At 42.1% G+C, this 24,734-nt stretch overlaps 1 protein-coding gene across 1 annotated transcript; it reads left to right on the top strand.

Annotated features, from left to right (window-relative positions):
- Positions 1-906: 906 nt before the first annotated feature.
- e2f8 (E2F transcription factor 8) lies at positions 907-24,734 on the top strand. The gene is made up of 13 exons (XM_078221316.1): positions 907-1,008; positions 3,579-3,860; positions 4,037-4,193; positions 5,414-5,722; positions 7,859-8,020; positions 12,839-12,976; positions 13,107-13,319; positions 14,588-14,672; positions 16,240-16,804; positions 18,250-18,540; positions 18,709-18,847; positions 19,610-20,016; positions 23,558-24,734. Exons 1-13 carry the CDS (start codon positions 907-909, stop codon positions 23,753-23,755), a joined length of 3,048 nt encoding a protein of 1,015 aa, XP_078077442.1. The 3' UTR covers positions 23,756-24,734.

Here is a 24,734-nt window from a genome sequence, read left to right as displayed (position 1 = left end):
TTGTCATTTATCTCAAGAGGCTTGGAATACAAAAGCAGGGATGTACTTCTGAGGCTTTATAAAGCACTGGTTAGGCCCCATTTGGAGTACTGTGAGCAATTTTGGGCCCCACACCTCAGGAAGGACATACTGGCACTGGAGCGGGTCCAGCGGAGATTCACACGGATGATCCCAGGAATGGTAGGCCTGACATACGATGAACGTCTGAGGATCGTGGGATTATATTCATTGGAGTTTAGGAGGTTGAGGGGAGATCTGATAGAAACTTACAAGATAATGAACGGCTTAGATAGGATGGACGTAGGGAAGTTGTTTCCATTAACAGGGGAGACTAGGACGCGGGGGCACAGCCTTAGAATAAAAGGGAGTCACTTTAGAACAGAGATGAGGAGAAATTTCTTCAGCCAGAGAGTGGTGGGTCTGTGGAATTCATTGCCACAGAGGGCTGTGGAGGCCGAGACGTTGAGCGTCTTCAAGACAGAAATTGATAAATTCTTGATTTCTCGAGGAATTAAGGGCTATGGGGAGAGAGCGGGTAAATGGAGTTGAAATCAACCATGATTGAATGGTGGAGTGGACTCGATGGGCCGAATGGCCTTACTTCCGCTCCTATGTCTTATGGTCTTATGGTCTTATGACCAGACTGGCTCTCTTTTAGTTAACCATATCTTTTATAAGTTAATTATATCTCTTCTAAGGTTTACCTGTAGCTTACTTTTAAAGGGTTGTATTTATTTCCTTTGCCTCCCTTTTAAGCTAATTTCTAGTGTTGATGGAACCATTGTCATTCTTTAATGAAAGTATGTAATTTAAATCCCTATTTTAAATATGGTCAGGTGGTTGGATTCAAATATTTTAACACTGAAAAAAATCAAACTATAATTTGTTTTCAGATCTTTGGTCAAGATGACGAGCATTTGTTTAAAACTGCAAAATCCAAGTGAAAGCTTGAATGCTGCTGACAGAAATGGGAAACCTAAAGATGACATTACCGAAATCAACCAAAGGGTGAGTTGCTTGCTTTTACTATCAATTTGTCCCGTCCTCCTTTGCTGAGGAATAATATGCCGAGATATTTGGTCTTATGCACATTTCTTAGATTCAAGCTCCTATTAACATAAAAGCAGGAGTAGGCCATTCGGCCCTTCGAGCCTGCTCCACCATTCATTTTAACCATGACTGAGCATCGAATTCAATATCCTTCTTGATATTAGACAACGCTTTGGCCTCAACTACATTCTGTGGTAGTGAATTCCACACATTCACCACCCTCTGGGTGAAGAAATTTCTCCTCACCTCAGTTCTATCCTCAAACTATGACCCCTAGTTCTGGGCTCCCCCACCATTGGAAACATTCTTTCTGAATCTACCCTGTCTAACCCTGTTAGAATTTTATAAGTTTCCATGAGATCTCCTCTCACTCTTCTAAACTCCAGTGAATATAATCCTAACCAACTAGTTTCTCTTCATATGACAGACATGCCACCCCAGGAATCAGCCTGGGAAACCTTCGCTGTACTCCCTCTATAGCAAGGACATCCTTCCTCAAATAAGACTGCACACAATACTCAAGTGTGGCTTCACCAATGCCCTATACAATTGCAGCAAAACATCCCTATCCCTATACTCAAATCCTCTCACTCTGAAGGCCAACAAACCATTTGCCTTCTTTACTGCCTGCTGTACCTGCGCGCTTACTTTCAGCGACTGATGCACAAGGACCCCAAGGTCTCGCTAAGTATTCACGTCTCTCAATTTACACCCATTCAAGTAATAATCTGTCTTCCTATTATTGCTACCAATGTGGATAACCTCACATTTATCCACATTATATTGCATCTGCCATGCATATGCCCACACACCCAGCCTGTCCAAATCATGCTGAAGCTCCTCTGCATCCTCCTCACAGCTTACCCTCCCACCCAACTTTGTATCATCTGCAAATTTGGAGATAATACATTCAGTTCCCTCTTCCAAATCATTAATATATAATGTAGACAGTTGGGGTTCTAGCACAGATCCCTGCAGAACCCCACTAGTCACTGACTGCCAATCAGAAAAAGACCCATTTATACCAACTTTGCTTCCTATCTGCTAACCAACTTTCTATCCACCTTGACATTACCTGCAATCCCATGTGCTTTAACTTTACATAGTAGGCTGTTATGTGAGACCTTGTCGAAAGCCTTCTGAAAGTCTAAATAAACCACATCCACTGGTTCTCCTCCATTAACTCTATTAGGGAAAGACTCTTAGTACGGTAGAGGATCAGAAGGATCTTGGGGTCCGGGTCCATAGGACTCTGAAATCGGCCCCGCAGGTGGAAGAGGTGGTTAAGAAGGCGTATGGTGTGCTGGCCTTTATCAATCGAGGGATTGAGTTTAGGAGTCCGGGGATAATGATGCAGCTATATAAGACCCTCGTCAGACCCCACTTGGAGTACTGCTCGGTTCTGGTCGCCTCACTATAGGAAGGATGTGGAAAAGATTGAAAGGGTGCAGAGGAGATTTACAAGGATGTTGCCTGGATTGAGTGGCATGCCTTATGAGGATAGGCTGAGGGAGCTCTGTCTTTTCTCCTTGGAGAGACGAAGGATGAGAGGAGACCTTATAGAGGTGTATAAGATGTTGAGAGGCATAGATCGGGTGGACTCTCAGAGGCTTTTTCCCAGGGTGGAAATGTCTGCTACGAGAGGACACAGGTTTAAGGTGCTGGGGGGTAGGTACAGGGGAGATGTTAGGGGTAAGTTTTTCACACAGAGGGTGGTGGGCGAGTGGAATTGGCTGCCGTCAGGGGTGGTGGAGGCGAACTGAATAGGGTCTTTTAAGAGACTCCTGGATGAGTACATGGAGCTTAATAGGATGGAGGGTTATAGGTAGGTCTAGAAGGTAGGGATGTGTTCGGCACAACTTGTGGGCCGAAGGGCCTGTTTGTGCTGTAGTTTTTCTATGTTCTAGTTACACTGCGAAATGACAATACTGATGATTTCATGGGATAGGAGTTACTGTGACCGAGAAATAAATTGAAGAGCTAGTGTTAGTGCTTCTCTTTACGCTTGGTTCAGTGTGCCATGTCACTTTGGAAGCAGTACCTCTTGACCACTTCAACATATTCCAAAGGTGACTTCAGCCAGATGATATTCATCCCCGTCCAGTATGGACTGTATATGTAAATCTGGATGAGAGCATCAGAATTGAGTTGCAATCTATGTACACATGCTTATGATGGTCACTGAATCGATTTTTGCATTGTATTCGATGTAACGTAGCATAGGAGGACAATATTCAGCCGGCTCTTTGACAAAGCCATGCAATTAATACCATTTCTCTGCTCTGGGTTGGCTGTTCAGTGCAGGACAAGTTTAAAACTGGGGACTTTTAATATCTGAATAATGTATGGGTAAATATGCTGCATGTTTTAATGGAGTGTAAATATCTCAACTTCTTTAAAAATAGGATATGGTTCGTTAAGTGTTTGGAAAAATCTTGTTACAACACAGCAGATTAATTTGTGTTGTCCAAATGGAGAAAATGATGTGTGGCCCCATAACATTTGGGATTTTGTGTCTTTCAAAACAGGAAAATATATTTTTAGAACCACATAAAAAGGCAACAAAAACCCCATTGAAGCAACAATCTTCTACCTCACATTCAGTATTGGGGGCAATTAGAACAGATTTGGGAACCATGACCACACCGACAAAGCTTCAGGAATCCCCTGTTGGAGAGCCATGGACACCTACCGCTAATTTGAAAATGTTGATCAGTGCTGCCAGTCCAGAGATCAGGAGCAGGGAAAAGAAGAAGCAAGAGTTGCTTGTGGATGACGACCATGCTTCAGAGACAAATGAGAATTTACAGGTACAGTCACTATCCAAATTCATTATTTTGATATCCCCATAAGCAGGATTCTGTGTTGTGGATGGTTGTAGTGAATAAAGTTAGGTTTGGAAGAACAATGCACAATAAAAATATAAATACTATCCTAACCTTTTGTAATGACAAAATGATGTAAAGTGTCTGTGATTGAATTTCAGGATCAGTTATCTGGGGAAGAATTTGAGAAATTTCATCCAAGTCGCAAAGAAAAGAGTCTGGGTTTGTTGTGCTATCGATTCCTGGCACGGTATCCTGACTATCCCAACCCTGCAGTGAACAATGACATATGCTTGGATGAAGTAGCAGCAGAACTGAGTGAGTTAGTGCACATATTCTGCATTTAGTAGATGTGCAATCTGTGGGTGGAGGACTTAACGTTAAGGGAAGCCTGAAAGGTTGCTGCATTTAGTTATGATTTAACCTCCGATATAAAATATTTTTCCTTGAAGTATCAGCAATAGTTGTTAACCTGCAACAGAAGATTAAGTTGTGGCAGTTGACAAGGATGTAATTTGTGAATGGTCTAGTGGAACATTTAGGCCTGGCTCCAACATTTTATTTTACTCCAGGATGTTAAGTCTTTTGTGCTTGGAGTGATATGTGTAGCTCAATTCAAGTGGGACTTTCGCTACTCTAATATCGGATTATTCCATGCAAACTTCCTGGCATCCCCAAAACATTGAGGCAATTAGACAGCATAATCAAGGAACCCACGCACCCCAGACATACTCTCTTCCACCTTCTTCCGTTGGGAAAAAGATACAAAAGTCTGAGATCACCACCAACCGACTCAAGAACAGCTTCTTCCCTGCTGGCCATCAGACTTTTGAATGGACCTACCTTGCATTAAGTTGATCTTTCTCTACACCCTAGCTATGACTGTAACACTGCATTCTGCACCCTCTCCTTTCCTTCTCTAAGAACAGTATGCTTTGGCTGTATAGCGCGCAAGAAACAATACTTTTCATTGTATACTAATACATGTGACAATAATAAATTAAATCTAGTTACTATGTTAGTTGACCTGAGACATGATATGGTGATGTACCTGCAACTTTTTCTAGTATCTGCATTATTGCCTTATTTAAAAATAATTTGAACACAGCCGCAGGAGTGTAGGTGGACTCAATTTTTCTTTCTGCAGCGGAAAGCAGACTGACTAATAAACAATTAGAATTTCCACTTTTCCATCCGAGTGCTGACTTGTTGCTATTGGACAATAACATGATTAGACTCAATTTAATGGTCAGCTTTCACTATTTAGATTTTCACATGAAAAGTGCCATGTGGACAATTTAACAGAGGACTGCTGAGAACATTGGACTGTGCATAATATCACTTGCCATATGTTAGGAGAGTAAATTGAGATGCAAAAGGGAAAATTGGGTTAAATTCTGAGTATTATCATGAAATTTGCTGTTATATTTTTATACTAAGTGTATAAAGAAGGGCGTGTAGCAGGATCAAAGCATGAATCTCTTGCCAGAAATATTATACTTGACTATTTAACAAAATCGTACTTCCTCCTTCAATAGATGTTGAACGTAGACGCATCTACGATATTGTGAATGTATTAGAAAGCTTACATATGGTGAGTCGGCTTGCTAAGAATCGGTACAGATGGCATGGCCGCCACAATCTCTCTCACACACTGGGAACATTGAAGAATGTTGGTGAAGATCAAAAATATGCAGAACAGATGTTGCACATCAAGAAGAAAGGGTTTGAATTGCATGAAAACTGTATAAAAGAGCCACTACGAGAGCAAAATTCAGACAACAACAGTGAGGTGAAGCCTAAAGAAATGTATTTTGTGGAACTTCCTGGAATGGAATTTCGAGCAGGTACACAAGCATTAAGGTTTGATGTAGTTACACCAACTAATGTAACGGAGATGCTATCTGGAATTTCATAGCATTCTGTATTTTGGGCATTTCTTTGTAAACGTTTATGACTTTTTTTTCTTTTTCTGGTGGTGATTACCTGCTGCGTGCGCAGATTTAAAATCAGACATGAGAAAGGATTATTCAATCCACCAAACATGTATTTTCCCTTGGCTTCAACTAAGACAGATTATTGTTAATTCTCTTGTACTTCTGATTCCATATATTTTGCCACAAAAATTGGCCACATAAATATTTGCAACTCAAAATTTGTTTCTACCATTTAATTCCACCCCTTCTCCATTCTTAAAGTATTCTATTCCATAAGCAGTAACCAATTTATACACAAGATACCATAAACAACAAGCAATTTCACTGGCATTGAAGGATGAATGTTGGACATTGTTCTTCACATGATGTGATGCAATTCTTTTTGCATCCAATTGGAACAAGCAGATAGGGTCTCAGTTAAAGTCTTCGTCAAATGATGACACCGCTAACGGTGCAGAAATCCTTAAATGCTGCAATGAAGTATTGGCCTAGATTTTGAACTCCACTCTCAAAGTGCAACTTGAACCTACAACCTTTTGACTCAAAGGTGAGAATGCTACTACTAAGCCAAGCTTATAAATAAAATACTGGGAGCTATTTGCCTTGCTTACCAACCAATTTGCCCATATTTCCAGTTGAACCGAAGAATATGTTGTTGCAGTTTCTATGCACGTTAAAAGATGCAATGATAGAATTCTTTTGAAACCATTTGCTACAGGATGATATTTGCAACAACCTTCAGCCAGGAGTGCCAAGTGGATGATCCATCTCGGCCTCCTCCAGAGATCCCTGGCATCATAGATGCCAATCTTCAGCCAATTCGCTTCACTCCACGTGCTATCGGTTGAAGACACTGGATTCTGAAAAGGCCCTGGGCCCTAGCAATATTCCAGCAACAGTACTGAAGACTTCTGCTCCAGAACTTGCCACACCCCCTAGCCAAGCTGTTCCAGTACAGTTAATGCACTGGTACCTACTCAGGAATGTGGAAAATTGCCTATGTCCCGCACTCAAAAAGCAGGACTAATCCAACCCGACCAATTACTGCCCCATCAGTCTACTCTCAATCAAAATCCTGTAATTCCCTCCCCAACAGCACTGTATGTGTACCAATACCAGAGGGACAATAACGGTCAAAGAACTTAGCTCACCACCACCTTATTGAGGGCAATTAGGGATGGACAATAAATGCTGATCTGGCCTGCAACTTCCATGAATTAATTTTTAAAATGCTAATCGGTCTTGATTACAAACTGATTTATGTGACATAGCGAACAATACTTCATATGAAGATTATAGCAACAATAATAGTATTTTTTACCCTTTCTAATTGGTTTTGATATGATGTGGAGATGCTGGCATTGGACTGGGGTGGGCACAGTAAGAAGTTTCACAACACCAGGTTAAAGTCCAACAGGTTTATTTGGAATCACAAGCTTTCGGAGCGCTGCTCCTTCATCAGGTGAGTGGACTAGAAGTATTGTCCACTCACCTGATGAAGGAGCAGCGCTCCAAAAGCTCATGATTCCAAATAAACCTGTTTGACTTTAATCTGGTGTTGTGAGACTTCTTACGGTTTTGATATGGTAAATTATAAGATATTGTTTCCATTGGCAGAGGGGTCAGTAACCAGAGAACATCAATTCAATTAATTTAAGATAACCAGAGGGGAAGTCAGACTCTTTTTTAATGCAGCGAGTTATGGTAGTCGGAATGCACTGCCTTAAAGATGCAGTAGAAACTTTCAAAAAGGAATTGAATATAGACCTTAATGGGGAAAAAATACAGAGGAGCAGAACTAATTGTATACTCCTTTAACACACAAGATGGGCTGAGTGGCCTCCTGTCTGACCTTTTGCTTTAAATTGCACTGGAAAAGTACAGAAAATTGAGTGTAATTAATAGCCAGAAACTTAACAATTGGTTCACTTGATTCAGTAATAAAATCCCAAATCAAGATTGTAGAATTTGGAACTCTCCATTTATGCAGAGCAATGTCTGGTTAGTTTTTCAAACTGCAATTAAAATTGATCTTTCCATCTGCAGCCTCAATAAATGGACGGAAGGACAAATCCCTGAGAGTAATGAGTCAGAAATTTGTCATGTTGTTCCTGGTATCAAAACCCCGAGTGGTTAGTCTTGATACTGCTGCTAAAATCCTAATTGGTGATGACCAGAAGGTGGACTTGGATCACAGCAAGTTTAAGAGTAAGTGAATTACTTTACAATGGCAACAAAAGTATGACTTGATAACCTTATTTATGTGCAGATATAGATTCCTCTTTTTTCCTTGTACAGACTGACAATTGATATACTTTAAACTGCAGTTCTTCAATTTGCCATTAGGGGGCCAGTAACTGGGTTTTTTAATAACTTTCGCTGATTCAATTCACTTCCAATTTCAGACCTTTCTATTTTGGAAGGGTAAAGAGATGATGCGGTTCTTGTTTTTATGAGGTTCTTCCTCAATCTTTTCTGCAAAGGAATAGCTCAAGGGTGAGAATTGCGGAGGCTGACCTCAAAAGCTGTGGGCAGAACTTAAGATGTGGAGATGCCGGCGTTGGACTGGGGTAAACACAGTAAGAAGTTTAACAACACCAGGTTAAAGTCCCAACAGGTTTATTTGGTAGCAAAAGCCACACAAGCTTTCGGAGCTGCAAGCCCCTTCTTCAGGTGAGTGGGAATTCTGTTCACAAACAGGGCATACAAAGACACAGACTCAATTTACATGAATAATGGTTGGAGTGCGAATACTTACAACTAATCAAGTCTTTAAGAAACAAAACAACGTGAGTGGAGAGAGCATCAAGACAGGCTAAAAAGATGTGTATTGTCTCCAGACAAGACAGCCAGTGAAACTCTGTGGGGGTTACAGATAGTGTGACATGAACCCAATATCCCGGTTGAGGCCGTCCTCGTGTGTGCGGAACTTGGCTATCAGTTTCTGCTGAGCGACTCTGCACCGTCGTGTGTCGCGAAGGCCGCCTTGGAGAACGCTTACCCGAATATCAGAGGCCGAATGCCCGTGACCGCTGAAGTGCTCCCCAACAGGAAGAGAACAGTCTTGCCTGGTGATTGTCGAGCGGTGTTCATTCATCCGTTGTCGCAGCGTCTGCATAGTTTCCCCAATGTACCATGCCTCAGGACATCCTTTCTTGCAGCGTATCAGGTAGACAACGTTGGCCGAGTTGCAAGAGTATGCACCGTGTACCTGGTGGATGGTGTTCTCACGTGAGATGATGGCATCTGTGTCGATGATCCGGCACGTCTTGCAGAGGTTGCTGTGGCAGGGTTGTGTGGTGTCATGGTCACTGTTCTCCTGAAGGCTGGGTAGTTTGCTGCGGACAATGGTCTGTTTGAGGTTGTGCGGTTGTTTGAAGGCAAGAAGTGGGGGTGTGGGGATGGCCTTGGCGAGATGTTCGTCTTCATCAATGACATGTTGACTTAATGCAGGTTCCCGTCAGCACCTTCCCATTTCCACCCCGATGAAGTCTGGGAAATCCCGGGGACAGCTTTCCTATCCCCACGGCTCTATCCCCCTGGGCGTGGGCCATGTGTTTCCTAACATCACTGTGTGCTCAGTCCAACATTAACCTATATATGTCAGACTGTTATATTACACTTACCCCAAGTCTTTATCCAACTTTTAAAAAAGTGATTATAGTTTACCTTATATCTTACATTATTACTATCATACATTGTCATTGCTACATTACCACCACCCTATCGCCCCACCTCCACCTCCTTCAAGTCCTTAAATTCAAAGTTTCAGGCAGTCTGGAGGCCTTATAGCCTTTCCATACCTCGTTTGCACTACTGTTGAAGGAACGGTAGGCTGTCACTGCTGGTTCTTTCTGTAGGTTTGGAGGTTGTTCTGGCACTTGGGTATATTCCATGATATCGCTCCATTGCGCACTGGGGAATGAATGGTATAGGGATGACAGGAGACTCCTCCTGTTTTTCCTGATTGTGTCCCATGCTGTGCCAACCGGGGTTGGAGCAAGATATGTCCTCATCCTTTCGAATGACGGTAGTTTCTGTCTTGAGGTCCTTAACCCAGACCTTTTCACCTTTCTTTCATTATGGCAAGTGTTTGGTGTGGTACCTTCAGTGGGAGTTCACACTAGAATCTTCCACACTCTTGTGCAATGCAGAGGTCACAATCGTGAATATCATTAAAAGCTATGGGGGCAGGGCCTATTCACGACAGAGTCTGACAATTCTGGGCCTCTGTGCATGCGCTGTGGACCCGAACTGTCAGCCTGCAGTTTGCTGGCCAGCCCAGGACTCCCGTATTGCTGCCCCTCCCAATGCCCTCACGAGCATTCCTGGACCAGCCCCGACCACCCTCCTGCCCCAAACGTTGGTCTCCCTCCAGCCCCAATCGATCCCAATGCAAAGTGGCAGCGGGACCCTCCCACCTCCACCGACCGCCCCCTAGGCACTGTCCCATGCCTGATGGGCAGTGCCAATGTGCCCTCTGGGCATGGGCACTTTGCCCCTAGGCAGTGCCAGGGAGCACAGGCTGGCACTGCCAAGGTGCTCATGCCCAGGACACCAACTCCAGCCACCTGAACCCTGGGGGGCTCCGATTGCTCCCCCCTCCACTCCAGCTCGTCGTCCTGCTAATTCCCCAAAAGTGGGGAGCTAGTTTGAACCCCGCCAGAGTGAAATTGTACTGGTGGGGTGGAAGATGTTCCCAGGCCCGATAATCACATTTAAATAAGATTAAAACTGGATTAAAATGAATTACCTGCTGTTCCTGCCGGTTTCCAGCGTGGTCCCAACTGCGCCGGATATCTGAACCTGGGAGAGCCGTGTGAATCAGGAACACATGTGCGAATCCCGCAAATCGGCCGACACGCAATTCTCCCGGCCCATCGTGCTAAACAATTAGCACGGCAGGATGGGAGAATCGTCCCCTCTATCTAGCTACCAATAGAAGGTGGACACATTAGTAAAGTTATATTTTGAGGGAAACAACTTTTTAAAGATTCCCAGCTGAATTGTGATGCTAAGCTTTTCCTCATCATTTGAAGATATTGACTGTTTGCTGAGGTACAAACTCACAAATTTCAGATACCCTTCAGTATCTCCTCCCTGAAGTCCTTATTTCAGGGGTTCCCAAAGTGTGAGTTGCAGCCCCCCCCCACCCCCTCCTTCCCAGTGAGGTGGTGAGATGACATTTTGGAGTTGTACGGTCTGATACTGTAATAGTGGCCATGGATATTGGCTTAATGGAACTCTTGGGATCATGTTGGGCCTTAAATATTATCATAGGCCCAACCTCCATGCTCTCACTTTGGGGTCAAATCAACTTAAAAGCATTAAAATGGGGTCACAGTGGGAAAAAGTTTGGGAGCACTACCTTATTTGATGTGTCTTAGTGTCAGCAAGTTATTTGACTGGGTGGGAACAACAGAGCAGCCTGATTTATCACTGATTATCATTTTTTCCTTCTCTTCCCCTCCCTAATCTGGACAAATTGTTGTACTAAACACAAACCAATCATCAACCCTTTGAATGAATAAGGTACTGAGGGTCCATCTTGAAATAACGAACCATTAAAGAGTGCTGAAGGAAACATTGCAGCATTTGCCATTTGAAATCTTATTTTTATTTTAACTGCTTTATTGTTTGACCTTGGGTTAGTTAGATTATTTTGTCTAACTGAAATTAACTGTGGTACCTTAATCACTGTCTTGTCTGCGATTCACTAACTCGAGCAGACCAGCGACGGAACATGGAATCTTTCGAGTTTGTATTGTTCCTTTAATGTATAAACTCAGCATGTCAAACAGCATGTTAATTTCCATTGTTAGAGTTCATATCCCTGCTGTTATTTTTGTTTAGAATCCTAAAGTCAGAGATGAGTTATGCATAGCCAGGCTGTGTGATTGTCATATATGCTATTAAAATTTTTGACTAATAGTTTTGTCGGTAATGCCTTGATGTGAAAGTTCCTGAGTGGGAAGGGGTGTGGAGAAGAGATTAGAGGGGGTAGTTAAGAAGAAAGATGAAATGTGAGTTTTATTTTTAACATTGTTTTTACTTAGGAGCCAAGGTCCACACTCAGTCACCCATCTCAGTCAAAATGTGCTGATGTTATCAACTGCACTGTTATCTCAGGCATTGGTCTTTCTTCCATAACTGCTGCTGTTATCCCATCTTTTTTTTAATGTATGCTCTTGACCACATTCATTTTCTCCAAATACTGCTGCTTCTTTTCTTAGGATTTTGAATGTATTGGTACAACCTAATTTAAGTTTATTTATTAGCATCACAAGTAAGCTTACATTAACACTGCACTGAAGTTACTGTGAAAATCCCCTAGTCGCCACACTTTGGCGCCTGTTCGGGTACACTGAAGGAGAATTTAGCATGGCCAATGCACCTAACCAGCATGTCTTTCAGACTGTGGGAGGAAACCGGAGCACCCAAAGGAAACCCATGCAGACACGGGGTGAAAGTGCAGTCTCCACACAGACAGTGACCCAAGACAGGAATCGAACCCGGGTCCCTGGCACTGTGAGGCAGCAGTGCTAATCACTGTGCCACCATGCCACCTCTCACTCCCACCTCTTCCCTAGCCCTATTTGATTTTGTTCAGTTGAGTTATCTTAATTATACTTTTCTAACACGATCGTCTGCTGATATTCATCGACAACATTGTGTTTAACGGGAAATAATGGCCGAAATATTACTGGCCCGCCCACCACGGGAATCGGAGCAGGCGAGGGATGGAGCACGGGAAGATCCGTTGACCTCGGGTGAGATTTTACGTTTTCAGGATGAGTGAGGCCATAAAATCCCATCCTACGTGTCATTTCTCTTCTGAAGCACCTACTGAATAGTCTACTTTAATTCGCTAAATATCCTGTGTGAATCCAAGTGGTCTCATGATAACTACTTTTTTCTCTTTGGCCTGAGAAGTTGTTTTTAGACTAGAAATCAGAGTTCTCTGAGTAAGGACTATCCTGTTGGTAAGTTTTCACTATCTGCTAATCTATAACTTTTATCCTGCAGCTAAAATCAGACGACTCTACGATATCGCTAATGTTCTCACCAGCCTTGAACTTATAAAAAAAGTCCATGTAACAGAGGTGAGAGGACGGAAGCCAGCGTTTAAATGGATAGGACCAGAAGCATTCCCAGACCGAATTGGTACACATTTTTTTCATAAAGTTGTATTTCTCTCGTTCTTCCAATTTCATCATTTTTCTCAGAAAATTAGTTTGATTACACAATTAATAAATTTGAGTTTTGATTATGAATGAAACTGCTGTCGTTGCAGATATAAAACCCATTACACTGACTACCTCAGCTGTACGCGGTACTCCGTTACCCAAGGTTTCAAAAGAAACATTTGCCAAGAATCTTTTCCCTGCCTCGAACACTAAGCAAGGCTTCACTCGGCATGCATCTTTGAATTACTTACTGCAAAACATGGAGAATGATCAGAGGAAAATCAGCTCTGCACCGAGTAGCCCAGTTGGCAAAATCTACAGTATGTATTTCAGAAGAACCAATGTATTCAGTAATTTAAGAATTTAACCATAAATTGGATATATATTTTTGAACAGATGCCACTAATTTTGATGTCTCTCTTTTCTAGTCCTACAAAACGTATTCATGCCAAATGAGTGTGATAAATATGAAATTATAACGAGTAGCTATTTTGTGAAAAGTTTTGTTGTCAAGCTTTTGATGAATGGTCAGTCAGGTTTTGTTGTAGTTATTTTGCTTTAGTGCAAGTAAGTGATCAAAAAAATGGACATGAGGTGCTGAATTCCAATTAATTGTGCACTTTTGGGTTCACCATTTTTAGCAGTTAGAACCCTGGAACATAAATAAATGGAAAGTTTAGGTCATTACCATCTCCAGTCTGAAAAACTAGGTGAAACCACACCTGGAGTACTGTACTGTTGTACTCTCCTTACCTCAGGAGGGCTATGCTTGCTTTAGAGGGAGCACATCAAGGTTCACTAGACTAATTCCTCAAATGATAGGATTATCTTATGAGGAGAGAATGAGTAGACTAGGCCTATATTCCCTGAAATTTAGAAGTATGAAAGGTGATCTCAGGCTAACAAAATTCTTAAGGTGTTTAGCAGAGAACCTTTGGAATTCTCTACCTAGAGGGTTATGGATGCCCAATCATTGCGCATATTCAAATCAGAAATTGATGTATTTTTGGGTACTGAGGAATATGGGGATATTGTGGGAAGGTATAACTGAGATAGAAGTTGAGCCATTATCTTATTGAATAGTGGAGCAGGCCTGAATGGACTAATCCTCCCAATTCTTCTTTTCTCATGCGGGAAATGTAACAAGTTGGGGAGGTGCAATTTCTAATAAGCCTACTGGAGGAATATGATGCCTGCTTAGCAAAAACTGGTTTGGTTACGTGCTGTTTTGATGTCATGACCATTCAGCTGAACAGGGTTAGATCGAGTGAATCATGAGCACATGAAGAATACTAATTGCATGTCATTTCCAAATCACTGTGGTCAATGCAGTATGTCGGGGCCACCATTAAACATGGCCGTCGATAGCTATCTGAGCATGCTCAGAGGTAACAGACACAGCCACTAGAACATTTTGTTGGCAGTGAAGAATCTTTGGTGATATTGTGTCCCCCTTTTCCTCCCCAATCCACTAACCAAGAGTGACCATTTCTTCATGCTGCTTAAAAAATGCATTTTGTTAAGTATCATGCCAGTGTTATTAAAACATGTGGATTGACAGATTGCTTAACTTTTTTCCATTAAAAAGGTGATTCTTCCAAAACTGGATTATACCCAAGTAAAATGGACCAGCTTGCTACAATTTGTAAACTTCAATTGGAAGCCCAATCTAAGTAAGTGCCAGAAAGTCAACATTTGTACATCCTTGACTGGATTCTCAAATGCTACAATATGCAGAGAACTTTATACCGGACACTTATAAGTGTCTTATACTAAGACATTTTTCATCAAATTTCATTTGAATTGTGCCCATTTTAAAAACAAAACAAGAAATCAAGTCCTCTCTGAATTAATATCACTTAAAACTTTCTAAACTATTTTCCAGTGTAACCCTATTTAACACTTGAAAATGAACATGAACCCAAAGAATTTTGGGAGGCACGGTAGCACAGTGGTTAGCACTGCTGCTTCACAGCTCCAGGGACCTGGGTTCGATTCCCGGCTTGGGTCACTGTCTGTGTGGAGTTTGCACATTCTCCTCGTGTCTGCGTGGGTTTCCTCCGGGTGCTCCGGTTTCCTCCCACAGTCCAAAGATGTGCGGGTTAAGTTGATTGGCCATGCTAAAAATTGCCCCTTAGTGTCCTGAGATGCGTAGATTAGAGGGATTAGTGGGGCCATATGTAGGGATATGGGAGTAGGGCCTGAGTGGGATTGTGGTCGGTGCAGACTCGATGGGCCAAATGGCCTCTTTCTGCACTGTAGGGTTTCTATGAACATTATAATAGTCAGTATATTGAAGATCTGCATATTGAAGATCCACATATATAATACATATCAATATGAACATCTGTGTTTTCAAATTGTTCGGTAAAATTGTAAATATTTTATGTACTAATGTAGGTATCAAGCAAACTCCATCTTCCCCAGTGACAGATTATTCTGAAACCCTTCTCCTGCACACAGCAATCAATTCCCCTTCAATATGCAGCGATCAGCCTCTCCCTAAACCCACACACAATCAGCCCTCGTTCTCCCCTGCACACAATAATCAGCCCCTCTCCTCTCTTCCCCTGAGCACACAGTGAACAGTCCCTTTCCTCTCCCCTGCCCTCCCACATTCTGTAATCAGCTCCCTCTCCTCCCTCTCACATGCTGCAGTCAGTGCCTGTTCCACCACCACCTCCCACCCCACTTTTGGCTAGTTGCCAGTGCCTGCGAAGCAGAGTCCCCAGCTTAGGGTAAGGAGCTTGTATAATAGGAGCGGTAACATAGTAAAGTTTGAAGGCAGCACCTAACCTTCCTCGTCTCAGTTTTGTTTCTGCCGCGGAGTCAGTTGCCGAGTTACGCTTGCCTGTCTCTGCCTACACCAAGTTGCGCACAAACATCCCGGACCGACTCAGCACTCATCACTAAAAGTGTCTCTTGAGGTCAAGGAACACTTTGGGCTCACCATTCTTTCTCTCACTTTCTCTCTTTCCCCCTCTCCTCCCTTCTGTTTAGCAGTAAATATCCAGTGAATCCTGGCCTGTACCTCCAGAATCTCCTTTCCACAGTCGTCATTTTTGCCGGGGGAGGGGGGGCAGTTTGAAACCCCAAACATATAACTGAAGCAACATATCAATGTTATTGAAGGATGGCCCATTACGTGATACAATATGAAAGGAAATAATATTTTAAATGTACAACCATTTTTTTTGAAACAGTCCTAATTTTAAATTTGTATTTTTCCTTCCCTCTCAGCCTGAATGCCACTGAACTCACAGTGTCACCGTCAAAACCATGTTCCTCACAAGAAAAGTCAAAACCTGATAACCCCCCTGGACTTGTTGAACCAACACTATGTACTGAAGTTAATTCAGCAGTATTCTCTCAGGTTAAACCGACATTTCAGCCTCTCGGGGTGTTCCCTTTGGTGCACGGACAGTATTCTTCTGTTTTACCATTGATGTTACCTCAAAGCCACTCTAGTGGATCTTATACAATTTGTTTCCAACCTCCGCAGCCAAGAAACCTGACTGCACACCCCTCTGGCTTTGTGCAGTCCATACCTTTTGCCACGGAAAAACAAATTGCAAGTCCAAATGATTCAAAGTCAAGGAACCACTCCAATAAACGGACTGCTGAAATGTGTTCTGATGGACCAGAATCTGCTACCGACAACCAAAATAGCAAAGCAGCCAAACGTGATACACTCCCTGACCGATGTCTGAAGCAACCAGTTACACATGAATTAAATGAAGTTTTGCCTTCCAAAGCAGCGAATAAATCTGAGCATCAGCCAACAAAGGATGTCGATTCATTAAGGGTACAGTAAAATGATGAAAATACATGACTGAATTTTTCAAAGGGCCCATTTATGGTGATTTTCTTTAAATTATTGCAGAGAGTAATGGCCATCATTTTAACTGATGTCTACTTTTTTTCGTAAATGGAAATTGAGAGTTCCTTTCCCCAGTCCCCGAAACGTGTACTCAGCATTGTGCAGGCCAGCTGGATTCCTGGCTTGATCCATAGCTTGTGACAAGTTGCCGAGCTGGCACTGAGGCATGTAAATTAGCCTCAGGATCTGATCGGTTAGATTCCTGAACATTATTCTGTGTTCTTTCCAAATATGTGCTGCATGAACAATGGTTGAGGATAATGGAGTGCTTGTCCAGAATATCTGTGGATTAACAAAACAATAGGCTGCCAATGTTCATTGTCAAAGCTTATACGAACAATGTTGACTTGAGCAAGATATCTGAGCTTCCGTTCATGAGACCTTCCAGAACCAAAATACTGGCGCCTCCCAATCTCAGTTCGAAAGACTGCACCTCTGACAATTCAGCACTTCCTCTGAAGTGTCACCCTTGATTTTTGTACTCAAAATCCTGGATTGGGACTTGAAGCCACAAGTCTCTGCCTTGGATGAGCGAGTGCTAGCAAATGAACTAGAAAATGGAAAAGACTATGATCTTCTGAACATTAAAATTCACTGTAAATAATTGTCATTTGCTGTCAAAATTACTTAGTAAGTTTGTTAACAATTTGATGGAACTTGCAAACCATTTTATACTTCTGAAGCCTAATAGTTTTAAAAGTAATTTGAGTCACATGTTAATCTATTCCATTTTAATAAGTGATAGAAACCAGAAGCAGGAGTAGGCCATTCGGCCCTTTGAGCCTGCTCCGCCATTCATTTTGATTAGGGTTGATCATCGAATTCAATATCCTGATCCCCGCCCCCCCCCTGCCTTCTGCCCTTATCCCTTCAGCCCCAAGAGCTATGTCTATTTTTTTCTTGAAGTCAGACAACGTTTTGGCCTCAACTACATTCTGTGGTAGTGAATTCCACACATTCACCACCCTCTGGGTGAAGAAATTTCTCCTCACCTCCGTTCCCTTATCCTCAAACTATGACCCCTAGTTCTGGACTACCCCCTACCATTGGGAACATTATTTCTGAATCTACCCTGTCTAACCCTGTTAGTTCTTTATAAGTTTCTACGAGATCCCTTCTCACTCTTCTAAACTCCAATGAATATAATCCTAATTGACTTAGTCTCTCCCCATATGACAGATCTGATTTGTAAGATTTATTTAAACAAAAATTGAAAATGAATCTTGATGTCAAAATTAAAGCAGCTGTTCAGTAATCGTTTCCCAAAGGTGCCTGCCTTTTGAACTTGTACACAATCTTGGATTTATGCTAAATGTAGAACGTAAAACAGAGCAAAAATATTAAGATGTTCCCTTCATTTCCCCTTGAAGGGTCCATCGCCAAACGAAGATGAACTTTTTGAGATTCACCAAGCAAGGCTAAAGGCCCGCAGGTGTTTGCTAACTAATCGGCCTTCCCCACGGGCTTTGCATCTCGATCCAGAGTTCCTCAATGCCCCAGAAGACAAGAGTGTCTGCTGTGAAAAACTAGAGCACAGTGTCGAATGTTTTCTTGAAAACGAAGAGAGGTGTGGGATTATTTTGTCAGAAGGAAAAACCGCTACAGTAAAAGCTGTTCCAGTGGCAATTGCATTTCCTGCCCATCTTCATTCTGTGTCTGAGGTGAGATCTTGTGAATTGATGGATACCATTAGCACAATGAGCTCTCAGCCCACAAGCTGAAATTGTTTTTCTGCCGCAGTTATTAATTTTCACTCTGAAATTTTGTTAGTACATGATTTCTATTTTTAAATCCTGATTGTCCCCATTTATTTATTTATTCTGCTTCAGACTGTAATGCCGTCTGGATACCTCATCCCATTACCACAGCAGGCATCTTTCAATAGTTCAAGCAGCGGGTCTCCTGAAATGAAAAATAAATGTGTGTCTTCACCAGAGCATCAGCTTTACCATTCACCTTTCTTATCAGGTTTGTGACTAAACCTTCATGTTCAAGAGATTCAAACTGTGGCATGCTTGTAATAACTTTTATTTGAAGAAGTCAACACTGAATAATGCATTTTATAATTATTGGCACAGTAATTCTGCTGAGCAAACGCAACTGTCTTTATAACTGTTAACACGAACCCAGGTTGCTATTCTGCTGCAACTTGCTGTTACTTTGTCAGCACACCTGCTGAAGCAGTGTTTTCTTAATGTCAAAATTCAATTAAATCCCCCCCCTCGCCAGTAGAAATTGTAGCCTTTGGTCTCAGTCCAGGGTTCAGCATTTTTATTCCTTCCTCTTTCACGTAAACTCCTATGTCAGGATTTTCCTGTCCAACCCGTGGTGGGAATCATCACTGGTGGGACAGGGAATTTGATGGACCAGCCAAAGGGTTTGTTGACTTCAGGCAGGAATTCCTAGGGCTGGAAAATCCTGCCTTTAAACGTTTTTCCCCACCTGCACAGTTGTTTTATGGCTATTTTTGATGCCATTTCCAAAGACTCAAATGCATGCACTAGAATTTCCACAGTGAACTAAGTTGTACAGAATAGGTGCGATTCCAATAATATTTAATTCCTTTCAGAACAAATTGAACGTTTCACTGGGGGGATAGATTGTATTGCTAGTGGTCATGCTTGTTCAGATTTTATCTGGTTAAAGTCCTACATATGTATTATATAATGTTTATTTTACAAAAAAATCTGCTTTGTCAATGAGTTATTAAAGTGTTTTCTCTCTTTGTAGGTGTTGCACCAATGGCTGCTTCAGACTACTCCCCAGCTAATTTCTCTGCCACTCATATAACCCCTCTGAAATTGCCTTATCCAGTGGCTGTTGCTTCTTCCATAGCCTCTCTTCCAGTTGTGAGCCCAGCCAACATATCATCCTTCACTTCTTCGGGTCATCACTTTCCTATTCACAGTCCCAGCCCGGGGATTCTGAATTTCACGCTGCAGAATCTTGGTTTGATCAACCCCGGAGTGCACTTTTCAGTGAGTCAAGGGTCTACATTGGCAACTGCTTCTCCAGAACAAGCCTGTCCTCTCCCAGGGAACATAAATCTACAACAAGGAAAGATGATCTTTGTTAAGCCAGTGTCTCCTCACCACCAGCTGACCGGACAACCTGTAGCATTGATTAGTATACAACAGGTGAGCTAAGTCTCAAACACACCAAGCAGCATTGAATAGGTGGTGCAGTGGTTAGCACTGCTGCCTCACAGATCCAGGGACCTGGGTTCAATTCCTGGCTTGGGTCACTGTGCGGAGTCTGCACGTTCTCTCCGTGTCTGTGTGAGTTTCCTCCGGGTGCTCTGGTTTCTTCCCACAGTCCAAAGATGTGCAGGTTAGGTGCACTGGCCATGCTAAATTGCTCCTTAGTGTCCTGGAATGCCTAAGTTAGAGGGATTAGCAGGATAAATATGTGGGGTTATAGGGATAGGGCCTGGGTAGGATTTGTCGGTGCAGGCTTGATGGGCCGAATGGTCTCTTTCTACGCTGTAGGGATTCTATGATTCTAACATGCTCAAATACTTTCCCTTACTTTATTGAACTTTTAAAAGGCAATGCACTATTAGTACCTTATGGGAATCCACAACATGTACAGACAACCAACTGCTACTTAGTTTGATCCCTGATCTGTGCTGTTATATTCCTCAGATGAGATTGCAGGGAAGATGGTCGTGCATGAGGGGAAAGAGTCTAAGATCTCTACTTTTCAGATCGTCTTGCTAGAGAGAATATGTTTAAATGTCAGGTTTTGCTCTACTTCCCAACTGTTGTCCCTTTTCGTATGAGGAACGGTTGATGACCCTGGGTCTGTACTTGTTGGAGTTTAGAAGGATGAGGGGGAATCTTATTGAAACTTACAGGACACTGCGAGGCCTGGATAGAGTGGACATGGAGAGGATGTTTCCACTAGTAGGAGAAACTAGAACCAGAGGGCAAAACCTCAGGCTAAAGAGACGATCCTTTAAAACAGAGATGAGGAGGAATTTCTTCAGCCAGACAGTGGTGAATCTGTGGAACTCTTTAGCACAGAAGGCTGTGGAAGCCAGGTCATTGAGTGTCTTGAAGACAAAGATGGATAAGTTGTTGATTAGTAAGAGGATCAGGGGTTATGGGGAAAAGGCGGGAGAATGGGGATGAGAAAAATAGTAAGGAGTCTAACAACACCAGGTTAAAGTCCAACAGGTTTATTTGGTAGCAAATGCCACTAGCTTTCGGAGCGCTGCTCCTTCGTCAGATGAGTGGGAGATCCCAGTCCAACGCCGGCATCTCCACATGATGAGAAAAATGTCAGCCATGATTGAATGACGGAGCAAACTTGATGTGTTGAGTGACCTAATTCTGCTCCTATGTCTTATGGTCTTATAGTCTTCCTCCTTATTGAAATAATTTACCGTTACTCACCAAGTGTCAGCCATGGCTCAGTTGGTAGCACATTTGTCTCTGAATCAAAATGGCCTGGGTTCAAGTCCCATCTGGGGCTTGAATGCAAAAATCAAGGCTGACATTCCAAAGCAGTGTGGAGGAAACATTAGATAAGATGTTGAACCAGAGCCCATCTGCTTGCTCTGCTGGATGTAAAAGATCACAGGGCACCATTTCGATGAACATATCACTGCCGTCCTGGCCAATATTAATCATGATGTAGAGATGCCGGCGTTGGACTGGGGTAAGCACAGTAAGAAGTCTCACAACACCAGGTTAAAGTCCAACAGGTTTATTTGGTAGCAAATACCATAAGCTTTCGGAGCACAGCTCCTTCGTCAGATGGAGTGGATTCGATTCCGACCTTGGGTGACTGTGTAGAATTTGCACATTCTTCCCATGTTTGCATGGGTTTTCTCCCACAGTTCAAAGACGTGCAGGTTAGGTGGGTTGGCTATGCTAAATTACCCCTTAGTGTCCCAAGATGTGCAGGTTAGATGGATTAGCATGGTAAATGTGTGCGATTACAGGATAGGGTGGGGGAGAGGGCCTGGGTAAGATACTCTGTCAGAGAATCGGTGCAGACTCGATGGGCCGAATGGCTCTTCAGCGCTGTAGGGATTCTATGATAAAGTGTGTATATGATTGTTTTATAGCAAGCACACGTGATAGGACTTTTTTGGGGGGGCCTCCACCTGATCACCAGCTTTAACATCAGAAATGCCATTTACACAGTGCCTATGAAGTTCCTGTTTAAGTTACAGAAAATTCTTTACCCAGAAAGAATATGGAACTTTCTACCACTCGTTGAGGCGAATAGCATTGTTACCTTTAAAGAGATTATGTTGAGGTTAGGTAAAGTAGGGTGGGAGGAGGTTCGTGTGGCACATGAACCTGTTGGATCAAATGATCTGTTTCTGTGCTTTAATTTCTAGATACTTGTCAGATCTTGCAGTAAGTCGCAATTTTCCTTTTCCATTTATAAAAACTTTACACTAAAATATGTGAACCTCAGCATGCATTATTTGCCAAGTTGAGAAGTACATAAACACCTTGCTCATAAGCTACTAGAAATGTTGGTGTGTATATGGGTTCTAGAGATGCAGGAATTACTCTTGTACCATACTGTAATCTTACTGATTGAATCAAATTAAAAACATTCATATTGTATGGTGGTTCCCCCACCCCAGTTACCCTGCTAACATCTGAAGCTTACAACATGGAAGATTAACAATGTAACAGTTCAGCACATCCCATCAACTCTCTATGGTCTGGTAGGCTAGTGGTGTTTCCGTTGCTATAGCAGGAATAGTATAATTTTCACACTTCAACCAAAGCTCATCATTCAAGATGAACAATTAAACAGAATGTGATTTGCATTTTGCAATAGGGATAGAAAATCTTCAAAACAATAAGTATCTGGAGCAACACAAGATTTTATGTTGCTCCTCATAAAGTACCTTCAATATTTGCTCAGTGTCCTTGAAGGGATATCATTACAACTTGTGGTAGTAAGTGAGGGGTTGTGCACTTTTCTCAATTATATAAAGGGGGCGGCACAGTGGTTAGCACTGCTATCTCACGGCGCCAGGGACCTGGGTTCAATTCCGGCCTTGGTTCACTGTCTGTGTGGAGTTTGCACATTCACCCTGTGTCTGTGTGGGTTTCCTCCGGCTGCTCCAATTTCCTCCCACAGTCCAAAGATGTGCAGGTTAGGTGCATTGACCATGCTAAATTGCCCCTGAGTGTCCCAGGGTGTCTGGGGTTATGGGGATAGGGCTTGGGTAAAATGCACTGTCAAGAGAGTTGGTGAGGGAACTTTCACAGTAACTTCATTGCAGTGTTAATGTAAGCCTTACTTGTGACACTAATAAATAAACTTTACTTTGTAGACTCGATGGGCCGAATGGCCTCCTTCGGCACTGCAGGGGTTCTATGATTTGAGATCTGACTGTATGCTAATATATATATAAAAGCTTTAGAAATTTCTAATATACATTCTTGAACACAAGACAATATCTATTTTGTTAAGATAAAAAATGTGGTGCACATAGCACCATTTGAAGAATGAATAGCTGTAAGCGAAGCTAACACTTTCTTCTTATACATGTTGGCTGAACATGAAGTGATGGAACTCTCACTGTACTGCCAAACAAGTTGCAAAGGGGAACAGTTTTAGCGACAGTGGTAAAGCATGTCCCTCAAGTCATAAAGTGTAATTGCTTTTAAATAATTACTGATGATCTCTTGCATATTACAGCGAACTGTGCCAGCTACACCCGAGGGTGCTCAGTCGATCAACAGAGAGAGTTTCTTTCGTACTCCAGGAGGTCCAACATCAGCTTCCATGCTGTCATCAGTAACTGCTGTTGTTACCAACAGCAGCAGCAAAAGCCCTTCAGGAAACGTGCACCTTTCGCAGCGAAAGCTTGAGGTCAGCACCGAAGATTTTCAATGACTTTGGAACAGGTGGCAAATCCAAAGTGGCCTGTAAGGTTTTTAATGTATTGCTAGGTTATGAACAAATCTCGGGGTACATTGTAAATATGTAACGCATAATTTGCGTTTTAATTCTATAATTTTTTTTTAATGTTACCTGGCAGCGCATATTGCTCTAAGGGATTCTTTTGAAGAGAAGTTTACATTGTACCAATGTGACTGTTAACGTAGCCATAATTAACCAAACTGTGACCTTCTGCCTAAGCAGAATTTAAAATGACAAACTACGAGGAATACTTACTTTGCACATTACATAGATGAAACAGTAGGATGAATACCATCTTACCTAGAGTTTACTGTTGTATGTATATGAATGGTGCAACCAGTGTACACATTAGCTGCAAGCTAACATTGGATGATATTCACTGGGGAAAGATATCCTCAGCACCGATGCATACATTCTATAAAGCTACCCTTTCTCTACCCAAGTGAACAATATCACATTAAGTGGCCATTGTTACTGAACAAAATTGGTCAATACAAAATTAAGATGTCACGCAACATCTGATATTGCAGCCGAAGAAGAAAATCACAGGAACATTGTATGTTTGCATTTGAGAATGTGCATAGTACCTGAATAATCCATTTGGAAAATACACAGAAGTACTGTAGCTTGTACATATTGTGCTGTATTTATATATTACATTAAAGCATTAACTTTGAAAGGAATTACATTTCAAATTGATATACTTATCCAATTTTAGATGTCACCATCTCTCTTAAAACCATCTGAACCGGTACTGTAAACTAGATAGTCATAGGTTTCTCATGATTTCTGGGCTGTATTAGCAATTAAATCTTAAAACATGGAAATCCAAGTAGATAGCAAGTGATCTTTGTGTTAGTCCAATCAAGTTTCTGTCTAACTATTTGAATTTATTTATATTGTCATGAGGTTCTGTACTGTGACTGGAATAAATTTGTACAGTTTAATTTCT

The sequence above is a fragment of the Mustelus asterias genome, chromosome 9 (genome assembly GCF_964213995.1).
Source record: "Mustelus asterias chromosome 9, sMusAst1.hap1.1, whole genome shotgun sequence".
NCBI lineage: Eukaryota > Metazoa > Chordata > Chondrichthyes > Carcharhiniformes > Triakidae > Mustelus > Mustelus asterias.
The sequence above is the reverse complement of the archived record's forward strand: the minus strand, read 5'-3'. Positions and strand labels throughout refer to the sequence as shown.